Source organism: Pseudonaja textilis, chromosome 1 (genome assembly GCF_049901715.1).
Source record: "Pseudonaja textilis isolate UNSWEBS1 chromosome 1, rPseTex1.2, whole genome shotgun sequence".
Lineage (NCBI taxonomy): Eukaryota > Metazoa > Chordata > Lepidosauria > Squamata > Elapidae > Pseudonaja > Pseudonaja textilis.
In genome coordinates this window covers 66,445,732-66,457,987 of record NC_141990.1, presented here as the reverse complement: position 1 = coordinate 66,457,987, position 12,256 = coordinate 66,445,732, and the positions used below count along the sequence as shown (strand labels likewise).

Sequence of the window (12,256 nt, the reverse complement as noted above, 5' to 3'; positions counted from 1 at the left end):
TATGACTTGTGGACTTCAACTCCCAAAATTCCTAAGCTAGCATGGCTTGCTCAGGAATTCTGGGAGTTGAAGTCCACAAGTCATAAAGGGGCCATAGTTGCCCACCCCTGCCTTATATGTTACTTTGAACTTCTGAACGAAAGATATACATCAAAATTTATTTATTCAATTTATATGGCCATCTATTAATCTCTTTTCCTCAGTAACACAATATAGAGCAATTAAAGAGTTAAAATAGCAGAGGCTATTCTGGTTCATCTCATACAGAACTTGGTTTAATATTGTTTCCTACTTCAAGGCTAGATGTTAGCATACTGCTCTCACCAAAGTGCTGTAAAAGTCCAAGTTCTTTTTGAGACCCTGATCCATAAGACCACTAGGGAAGTAACTGAATCTTGAGGTCTTTTATATGAAATATATAACATATAGAAACTACATGGTACTGAACCTGTTTGGTGCAAGCCCACTGATTCCAGGAAAAGATCACTGATATCATAATGAAAAAGCTATAGGGTCGTGTCTGCAAAGGTAAGCTAATGCACATTGCTTGTATTGTTCATTGCTCTTTGAAACTGCAGGTAAAATAATTAATTTCATTAATTATAATCACTTCAATATAAAAGAGAGGTATCACTATATTTTGGATTTTGTTCATAAGACACCTGGTTTTAGTGTTGCCATCAAGTGCCAAAAGAAAGCTGTTTTTTGTTCAGCTGATCACATATTCATAAAATTACAAGTTCCTTTTCAGCAAAATAGCAAAATTGAAAGTTGGTCTAACTTTTCTCAGAAAACAACTTTATTGTGTATTTCATAGCAATGCCCTTGTCTGAAGATCCAAGGAAAGATGAAAGACATTAATGTTCAGGAAATCATCTAGAACTTTAAGACTAGCCCTATGATACTTCTATAATTTCATTTGTGAATTTTTCAAAAAAAATTCATTTGTGAATTTTTCAAAAAAAATTCATTTGTGAATTTTTCAAAAAAAAAAACCAGAACAGCAAAAATATGTTATCAAAGCATTCATTTATAGTAATGATCTAAAAAGTAATCTAGGATGTAAGCAATGGATAGTTCAGAATGGTAGAGCCCATTCACTATTGAATATGAATGATCTTGGAGTAATTGCCTGATCCCATCAGTGTTGCACAAAATACAATGTGTTCCTTGGTCAATACTACAGTTATGCTAAAATATTATCTTCTGAAGCCCAATGTTTGCACCCTGCAATAGAGATGGGATCATTCAAATGTTTGAAATAATATGCCTGTACAACGAGATGATAGAAAATATTTCTGATCCTTTGAACAAAAGCTAATTTCTTCTGAACTAGCACATCAGGTTGATTGGCAAGATGAGTTTAGGAGTGTTAATATTTATAAATACCACTCTCATCTATCCATATTATATATTGAGAAAGGGTGAGACATTGAAACCTTATTAAAAACCTAAAACTCTGTTAAAAAGTGAGCGTAGCGAGGATGGAAAAACCGAATTGAGCCTCATTTACCTAATATTGGTGGAATGAGCATCCTAAATGAGGCAGCTTGGTATACAACAGATAAGAAAAACAAGTATACATTGGCCTCATTTTATACACAGCTACTCATTAATTATTTTATGTTGAGTAGACAGCATAACAAAAAGAGTTCATATTTGCTTTCATATTTTCTTGCGTACTAGCATAACTGGTCTGTTGTTTTTGATAAAATATTAATAATCAAGTGTTACTAATCTAGAATCTGGGGCTAATTGTAAAAGGTAAAATATCTCTTATACAAAACCAAAGAAAAAGATCATAAAATTCTATTTTATGTATGTCAAGATTTCCTTTTTTTTCTTAATCTCTATAGTTTTACTACATTAAGTTCCCTGGCCAACACATCAAAACTCTGAAAGCAATGGGTAGAAATCAGATAGGATTATAACTTAAAAAAATCAAGTCATCATAAAAATAGTATTAATGAGAACGTAAAATACAATATTTGTATAATGTAAAAATGGGATTGCATGGAATGTTATTCCTCCATACTGACTGACCAATGGCACGTTTAAAAAATAATTTACCACTGACCATCACAAATAGTGCAGGACTAATGGACTTTGGACAGAATGAACAAAATTTCCATGTGGGCAATATCCCAAAATAACAGACTTCTTGTTTGGGGAATGGTCTGGACAGCAGTTGCTACTAAACACTCAAAAATGGATATGTTTCCTGTGTAACTTCTAGGAGACAAAAAATGCAAGGATGGTGAGGCGGGTGGTGGGTGTATATTGTACATATTTAATGGTGGAGTTCCTGGGAGGGTCAAGGAGAAAAGGGAACTGAGAAAACCTGGCAGACGATGGGAGGAGGAGGGGTGGGGCTGAGCTGGGCTGAGGAAAAGAGGCTGGGGAGGTGTTGTGAGGAGGAACAACAGCTGTGACTCCTTCCCCTTCCCTCACCTGCAGTTCTGGCCACTGCTTCCTTGGTGAAAGGAGCAAGAGAGAAAAGTGTCATCAAACATCTCAAAGACTGATGCTAGGAACAACTACTTCCCTTGAAGGGGTGGATTTGAAAGTGCTTTTTCCTGTAGTTCATCTCTAGGAAGGCTAGAAAGCAAGGAAAGTGGGGTGTGGATGGTTGGAGGCAGAGGACAACCTGAGAGTTTAACGGACTTTCAAATTTAATGAATACCCCTGTCCCTTAAACAGTCTGTTCAACTGTGGCTGCTCTATACTTTAGTATAATACTAAACTACATCTGCTTAATGATTATGTATAACATAAGTATGAGTAAACTAAAATGGCCTAGGTACACACCAGCCTAATCAATAAATGTGCTGAACTGTGGAAAGCCACGCCTGTTCCAATCCAGCAAGACTGATCCCTGTGCAGACATTTATATAAGGGCTGCACAGGAGAAGAAATGTATCTTATGTCAGGATTTTTTTTATTAATTTAGGCTGGCATATTTCAGGTAGAAAAATGATGATAGTACATGACCTCATCCATTTGGCATGTAAGACTCCTGACTTCTCTTATTTATCCACACCAAAAGGAGAGAAGCGGTCCTAATTAACTATCTTGTCCATCTGAAGATCAAAGAAATATTTGCATATTAGTACTGCTGAACTATTATTAAAGAAAGAGTGTACTCGTATTTAATACATAGTACTAAGACACTGATCATAAACTAAATTTCTCATTCTTTCTGACTGTTCCTTACTGCTTCGCAATTTTTAATAATGCAGAAGTTGTCTTATTCTATAATCATTCCACACAAGCGATACACAGTATTTCTGACCTACTATAGTGTAGAAGTACAATGACACCTACCTTATTTCTTTAAAGCATAGATTTATCCTAGCTGCCTGAATAAAATGCCCACATGCCTCTTGATAACCCTAACATGTTCCACTGCCTGCAGTGATACTTCAAATTATGTACATTTTCTGCATCAAGAGATGGATACAACTGCATGTAAATATTTTTTAAAGTCTTGAGGGCAATTTTCTTAAGACTTAGACAAGTCATATAAGAGCTTAAAAGATTATAGGAGTTACAAAGAATGAAGTCAAGAATCGTCAGTTATAATCCCACAGATCATCCTTCAGGACTAATCTGGCATACATTATTACACTTATTAGCTCCTTTAGAAAATCTCAACTCCCATCACCAAAGGCCATGTCATAAATTGCCTTTCATCATGTTTATTTTTTAAAATCTTTTAAATGAAAAAATAAATATTCAAACATCCTATTTAATAAATATTTTGAGAAATAGGTTTACTAAAAATGTTGCATCTGTCATGGCTAGAACTAATACGGTATTTTAAAACAGATACTCCTATCAAACTAACTAAATGTTTGAAAACTTTACAATGCATTTCTTGTAATCATTGTGGCCTTGGTAACTTAAATTTTTTGAAGGTTATCCAACTTCTATACAACATTCAACTTCAGTAAAGACTGTGCAAACAATTGGGATACATGGGTTGGGGATTTTTTTCTTGACTGTAATGAAACAGTTTAACTATAAAAACCAAATTCTAAGTACAAGGTACACTTTCAGAATTTTAACATTTTCATATAGAAAAAAGTGCATTCTTTTGTTCAGCTTGTACAGTTCTTCCGTACATTATAAAATAAATTGCAAGCCTTTTCTAGGATGTAGCAGCATTGCAAACATGACACATACAATCATTGTCACTAAAAATAAATACTACTGAAGTGTAACAAAATATTCAATTAAAATATCAGAAGAAAAAAAAACTAGTTCATAAACTCAGAAAAACATAAAAACATACAAATTTTGGTGGAAAGCAATGTTGTTAAGCTTGTCTAAGTTCTTCAGCCTCCAGGGGTGATGAATATCAACAAAGAAAACGGAAAGCACAAGACACAAATCATAACAGGTTGAAACATCACTTGCTGCTTTCATGTTATAATTTCTTCCATTTAAATGTCCCATTCTCCATAATTGCACATGATTCTGGAAGTCTAAGTGGGAAACTGGTGATCCCAGATATTTTGCTTCTTGGGTAGTATCCAACAGTTAAAAAATAATTATATATAATTATACATATATCTTATCTATCTTTGTGTGTGAGCATGTGTATGTGTGTGTGCACACATATACACACACAATTATAGGACCTTTGCCTGAATGTTTTTATCCGCGTTAAAGATAAAACTGATTCAAGTGATGACATATATCTACCAAAAGCTTGCATATGTACACATCCACCTTGTAGTATTTTCTAGTTCTGTCAAGCTCCAATCAGCTTGAGAAAATATCCAAATTAATCACGTTTTAAAATTTTGATCTGCCTTTTAAAAGGGAACAAGGACTGTATTCACAGACCAGCATGTCCTTTAACCTCTGCTCTGAGAAGGCAAGGGAACAAGAGCTGGTTGTGCACACAATTGAGAATTTTCCTTCTAATATCTGGGGATTGCTTTTTGCTATGACTGTCATGCTGAAACAGCAGTAACAGCAGGTCAGCTTAGACCAATGTAACACCTCATGCAGATAAATCAAATAAGCTGATAATCAAAAAAGGAACTTGGTCAATTTGGAATGATTTCTGAAAGTGCTCTGCTCTCCTAAATAATAACAAGGACTGGTGGTGATGTTCAGGAATCATTTTCAGTGATAAATTGAGTATGTCTCTATAGCAGGAATACAAAACAGGAAGTTATTCCCGTCCACTTGCAGAATAAGAAAACTGAGGGAAATGTGGTCGTCTCTCATTGTCCATGCAGTCCATGCCATCTTCATCATCTGTGGGATTGAAGGTTAAAGATAGCCTCATAAAAATGACCAGTATGTTCCTCTACATAAGTAGTTTTGCACATTTTATTACTAGAATGATACTGTCTTAAATGCATTTTTCTTAGATTAGTTCAATGAAATGTGAAAAAAAATCACATTTTGTCTTTCAGATTTTATTGTTGGAAGATTTTAATATGCATTTCATATTTCAAGTTGCCAATTAAACATAAAATTTTTGAATATGAAATTACTTTTGTGTTTATATTTACTATAATCTTTTGTAGAGATATGTAAAACTAAAGACTATTTTTGCAAATGTTTTTTAGAATGAGAAACCAAATGGACTAAACAGAATAAGATTAATTATTAGGCCTAGTTTGAAATATAAATGTTACAAGTCTTCAGAATTCTTTTGTAATAGGGTTACAAAAGAAGAATGCTCGATATTCAGTAGAGTGAAGAAATAGATTAAATAGAATCTCACTCCAGTAAGTTTATACTCTGAACTTTTGAATTAACTCATTAACTCATCCAACCCATCTTGTATTAATCACAGGGGCTTTTTTATCCTTCTGAATTAGGGTACAGCAGAGTACATAATCATGTTTGAAGTCATTGCTGAAGATTTCCTGTTATAACATCTCTTAGACAGCTCCAGGTGTACTCATATACAAATAAAAGGCAGCCAATAATTCCTTATTCTCCTCCTCCTGTCGCTGCAGTCTTTTATGCCTCGTAACGGCTATATCCTGACCATTTGGATGAATGTGAGTAACACAGACCTCTGCTATTGAAGACACCCACCAAAAAAAAATTGGCAAGAATACACGGTGCCAAAAAAGTGAACTATCAACCTTCTTCTCTTCGCACTGGTAGACCTTTCTGATTTCCAGGGACACTCCTCAATGGCTGACTGATATCATCACTGGATACTCACACTCACAAATTACTATTATCACTATTATTTGCTGTAATAGCTTTATAATCTAAGAATATGTCTTAATCTAAGAATATGTCTTAGATTCTTTATAATCAAATAAATGAAATGTGAATTCCTCCCCTCCTACCTTCCTTAATAATGAGATACTTACATTTTTCCGGTGGTGTTATTGTAATAGTTTGAGCAGTAAACTCTTCATCAAAGTATCTGGTGTCAGTCTCAGATGTCACTTGTGGTTTAAAAGGAGGAACAAGCTGAAGGTGTAATGAAAGAAAAATGTTTATTAATGAATATGAATATTCTCAATTTAAACGTAGGACTGTAAAAAGAGGTAGGAGAATAATTAATTTTATTCTACTAGTTAAGAACAGGTAACAGGTTAACTGAAACCTGAATGCCAACTAGTTTGGCCAAGTTTTAGCCTAGCAAATTTCTATTTTAGCAATTACAGAGAGGGGAAAAAAGTAGTCTTAAAAAATAAAGAATTCATAAATCACAAACAAGTATTTACTTATTTGATAAGCATTTTATTCCCATTTTAAAATAACCCATTAAATTAAAAAGCTAAAATGAAAACACATCCATTAACATAAGCATCACAAATTTAATCAACCATTTATTAAAATAAATGGGCTTGAACACACTGTACATTATATTTCAATTTTCACAAACCATCCTTTCCCCTGCATGTATGTCTTGGTTTCTTAAACCTGTCTTCCATTGATGTCTTAAAAAAAGAGCTTCATGTGGTTTATAGAATCTTCTAGATGGCAAGGAGGTGATGAGTAGCAGGGAGAAAGAAGAACTGCTTAATTCATTCTTTAATCTGTCTTTATGCAAAAGGAAGAAATAATTCAGCCTATTAAAAGCAGCAATGTAGGAGATAGAATAGGAATGTCAAAATAGGCAAGAAAATGGTAAGAGAGGACCTGTCCACAGTAGTTCACAGTCTACTTCTTGGTAAGATAGAACAACATGGGATAGAAAGTCGTACCAGATGGACTCACAACTGGCTGACCAACCGCACTCAGTGGATATTTTTCATTAGAAATACATCTACATGGAGAGAATCTTGAATGGGATATCGCAAGGTTATGTTTTAGGTCTAGTGCTCTTCAACATCTTCATAAATAACAGGGGGTAGACAGGATACTAAATTTGTAGAAGACACCAAACTGGGGAAAACAGCTGATTCTTTAGATGAACGACTCAAGATTTAGAAGGACCTGGACAGATTGAGCCCTATCCAACAATATGCAATTCAGTGGTAAGAAAATTAAGGCCCTAAACTTAGGGAAGAAAAAAGAAATGTGCAGATATAGCATAGGTGGTACCTACTCAACTATGAGAGGGATCTAGATGTACTAGTAGACACTTAAGTACGAGCCAGCAATGTGCTGCTGCTGCCAAAAAAGCCAATGCAATCCTAGATTACATTGACAGAAGGGTGGTTTAAAGATCACATGAAGTGGTAGTACTATTTTATAGTGCACTGGTAAAACCATACTCGGAATACTGTATCCCATTCTGGTCACCACAATACAAAATAGAGAGACCATAGAAACAATGTGAAGAAGGGCAAGAAAGAAGACAAAAGGTCTAGAGGTGAAGCCATATGATGAACGAATAAGGAAATTAGGTATGCCAAGTCTTACAAAGAGAAATATTAGGAGCAGTATGATAGCAGTCTTCCGATACTTGAAGGGCTGTCACAAAGAAGTTTAATTATTCTCCAAGGCACCTGAGGGATAGACAAGAAGTAACAGGTGGAAGATCATTAAGGAGAGATCCAACCTATATAGAACTGAATTGAAATTTCCTGACAGTGAGAACCAGTGGTGGTATGCTATCAGATCAGCCCCGTTTAGGCGAACCGGTAGTTAAAAAAAGCCTCAGATCAGCTGATAGGAGGAAAAAAAGCTTCCAAATCAGCCAAGAGGATAAAAAGACTGAAAAGCGATGGGAGAGGGAAGAGTCACTCCTAGCTTTTCATTTCTTCATCCTGTCAGCTGATTGGCTTGTTAGGTGCGCATGCGTTAGGTGTCGCACACACGCGATCACCCACTGAACCGATAGGGACTAAGGTAGGATCCCACTACTGGTGAGTCAGTAGAACAGCTTCCCTCCAGAAAATGTAAGTGTTCCATCATTGGAAGTTTTCAAGAGGAGATTGGACAGTCATTCGTCTAGAGTTGCATAGGGTCTCCAGCTGAGCAAAGGTGTTGGACTAGAAGACCTCCAAGATCCCTTCCAACTCTTATTATTCTATGTTTTAGACAATCATTTCAAACATGAAAATCATAACTTTTTTCCCTATATCTATATTTATTCATCTATCCTTCCTTCTTTTCCTGAAAATCCAGGAAGTCAAGAAAGAAGCTTCGCAAGACTGCTACCTAATATCAATAAAGCTGAATCAGCATTAATCTGCTCTTTTGTATCAGTCTTTTTAGACCAAAGGTCCTTGTAACACTAATTATTTTAGGCTTTTTTCTGTTTTGGATCAGTGTAATTAAATCTTAATCAGAGTTATATACTATATGTACAGGATTTATGGTTGACTACATTTCTTTCAAAACATTCATTAGCTTAAAAACTTTAAAAACAAACTATTAAAACACTTTCTATATCAGCAAAATCAGACCAAAGAGGATGTGCTTAGACGGCAGTTACTCTAATCTCAAAATTCTGACATAGAAAAAGCAGAAGTTTCAATTTAATTAGTGTTAGATAAAACAATAAATCTCAGTAATAGGTAGAGTGTTCAGGCAATTTTCTTCAGGGTAAGCAAAGATATAAAGCAGCAAAAAAAGAAGTAATAAACAAACAGAAAATAAAGAAGTCCATTCACTATGTTCTCTTTGCCTTTATATTCTTGCAAACTAGCCTTGCTTTCACCAGCCTAAAGCTTTTTGTTCTTTATATTTCTTACCAGTGTTGATATAAAATAAATGAACTTATCTGATTATATTTTACATATCACTCATACATTTCATTCAACAATGAGTCTCATAACCATTTTAATTTCTGTGTACATTCATTCTCAACATCCCCCAGTCCATATAGATTACAAAATCTCCCCACTCCCAATTGTGCCAGATGTGTGCAGGACAGGACAGTTAAGTTTTATAAAAATAAATATACTGAATATGAGCTATCGCAGGGTTCCACAACCCAGTCTGCGGCCTGGCAGTGAAGCTTTATAGCATGAGAGTAGTAGTGATGGCTCACGTCACAGAGGGTCTCTCAGGCAACCAAACAAGAAAGCCTTTCCACAGCTCTCCTTTTTGCCAAGAATTGTGCAACCAGTCAGCTACTGGTCAGTGGAAAAGCAATAATGAAGGCACCTCTGATCAGCCGTTCAGTGGATGGGAGACTTGATTAGTTCTTCCACTTTGCTGACAAAATGTCATTGGTTCTTCACTGGTGACTACACTGGCTTTATTCCTCCCTCAGGTTAGTTCCCCTCCCCCCGAAGTATTGTGCTGACAGCACCCCTATGTTGCCTACCCTTTACATTCCAGAAGATGTCTGGAATATGCATGACAATGACAATAGGAGCAGCAGGTGGCTCAGTTGGACTGCCAGTCTGCAACCTGCAACTGTCACATGACCTACAATACTGCGAGAAGCCATATTGCCTCAAACACTGCTACTATTCAATATGTGGGAACTAAACTGTTTTCTTTCCCCCCAAACTTCTCATTGCTCCAGACTTTGTATCTGATGGTCCTGAAGACATGCTGCATGTAGCATCATTATTTTGTGAGATATACTAGTTCCTTCTAGCTTCTGGATGCAATTCAAAGTGCTGATTATCACCTATAAAGTCCTTCATGGCACAGGGCCAGGTTATTTGTGTGACCATCTGTCACAATTATCTCTGTTCATCCTATGGAATCTGGCAGAATGGGCATGCTGAGGGACTTTTATAAGAAACAGTGTCACCTGGCAGGAGCAGGAGACATGCTTTCACTGTCACAGCACTTGCCCTATGGAACGCTTTCCCCAAGATTTAGATGACCCTGATCCTGCTGTTCTGTTTCATGGGTCTGAAAAACCTGGTTCTTCCCCCAGGATTTTAAGAGCATGGGATAAGCCATCCAGAGATGAAACAACATGAATGAAATATGTGATGGTTGGCCTTGCTTATTCTATACTGAATGCTGTATTTTGTTTTTAGCATTTGTTTTTATGCTTTCATCTGACTATGTTGCCCAAGATCTCTTTTGTGAGTGGGGCAGCCATATAAAGGAAAGAAATAAATATACATATTTTTTCAGCAATTATTCTTGGGCATGCATTTTTTTCTTAACCAGGGCCTTTTTGTTTTCATCGTTTCACCAAGCCTTTTTCATTCTTTCAATCAGTGGAATTTAATTCTTTAATTCTTTCCAAACATTTCTGTGGCACTCTAGAGGATAAGCAACTTCAACATTGCTTTACATCCATTGCTTTACTTCAACATTGCTTTACATTTCTATTCATTCTATTGAGAAATTAAATTAGTTTCTAATGTTTTTTCAAATACAGCTCATACTTCCACTTCCTGAGTCACTGAACTTTCACTCTAGTTTATTTAACCTTTTTTCCCATGTCCATTTGTTCCCCTCAAAATCAACACTAGAAAAATGATGTAAAAATTTCTCATCGTACTTGTATCCTTCAGTAATTCTCTTAAACTAACAATATAATCAATTTCATTCATTCGTTAGCTTTGCGTATCTATGCATCTATATGTTCAAGATAATAGACATTCGTCAATCACCATTTTCATTTAGTCTCAGTCTCTGAATCATCTCTCTCTCTCCCCCCCCTCCTCTCTCCCTCCCTCCCTTGGCATTCTCTCATCTTGCCCCCATCCCATCCATTCTTGGTCATTTAACATACAAACTTTTCCCCCAAGGTAGCATCTATTCCAATGTTGCATTCCTCTCCCTCCCCAGGGTGCACTCTCAGTTCTTTTATTGTCTCCATTCATTAGAATATATCATATAATTATCAGTAACCTATGAATTCATATCTTCATATTTTCTGGTATACATTTTAATGTACTAATTTCATAATTAAATCTACATCTTTAATTCCATGCATACATTCACTAACTCCCCTCCACGGATCAGACTATTTTATTCAGATCGGTTTCAGACTTCCCACATCATTTTTCTTTTTAAAATCATATTCTTCACCACAAATTCACAGTCATCTATAGGCATGATTATTACCCCAAAAGATTGACTTCCATTGCCTGTCATGGATTTCATCAATCAAAATATTGTGATAAGAAGTCGGAAAATGGACAAAAAATAGGTTAACTAGCTTAGGCATATTCATGTCACATTCACCATTCACTGCTGATTCACTGGACACAATAACAGACAGTTGTAGCCCATTTTTATACTATGCCATAAGTACAACCAAAGCTCTGTTTTACTCCAGTCATGCTTACTCTAAAATTACTCAGTCAGTTGCTAGCATCCAACCAAACAAGAGGTACATGCGTTATACTGACACACAATTTACAAACACAATAATACAATATTTGAAATAAACCATATTGTGAAAAATTGCACAATATCTACAACACATATTGCCATAAATTTTGAGGCTATTTTATTTTGCTGAAGTCCAAGAAATTTCATTGAAAGCATAAAGGAAACAAATGTTATAATTTTATTTAAAAATAATTTCTGATCAACATAAAGCTATTTTAAAAATACAAATACCCCAAATATAAGTCAAATGTTAAAACTATTTCAACATTTTGGAATTAGTATCTCCCAATGTTGACCAAAAGGAACATATGGAGTGGACTAAAAATTTGGTTATTTTTATAAGGCCAACAAACCTATGCTAATTATGCAAATATCATCAAACATTTAGAAAGGAGAAAACATACATTTAAAAACATTATTAAATGAGAATATAAATAAAATAATGAAGTCCAATGTACTGCTTAATTGCCTTTCATAAAACTATTACAAATCCAAGTTGTAAGCTTGCTTAACTCCTTAAACAAGATGAAGCTAAATTGGACTACAGATAGCTCTCAAC

The 12,256-nt window shown here is 35.3% G+C and overlaps 1 protein-coding gene across 3 annotated transcripts in view; it reads right to left on the bottom strand.

The window, feature by feature from the left end:
• Nucleotides 1–12,256, bottom strand: part of AKT3 (AKT serine/threonine kinase 3) — a 159,250-nt gene that overhangs the window by 5,455 nt on the left and 141,539 nt on the right. For all 3 annotated transcript variants that reach the window (XM_026705238.2, XM_087936847.1, XM_087936850.1), the window contains 2 exons: nucleotides 6,354–6,456; nucleotides 112–5,271 (listed from right to left, as the gene is read on the bottom strand). In XM_026705238.2, the coding sequence (XP_026561023.1) occupies nucleotides 5,186–5,271; nucleotides 6,354–6,456 (189 nt within the window). In that variant the 3' untranslated portion in view covers nucleotides 112–5,185. The remainder of the gene's footprint in view (nucleotides 1–111; nucleotides 5,272–6,353; nucleotides 6,457–12,256) is intronic.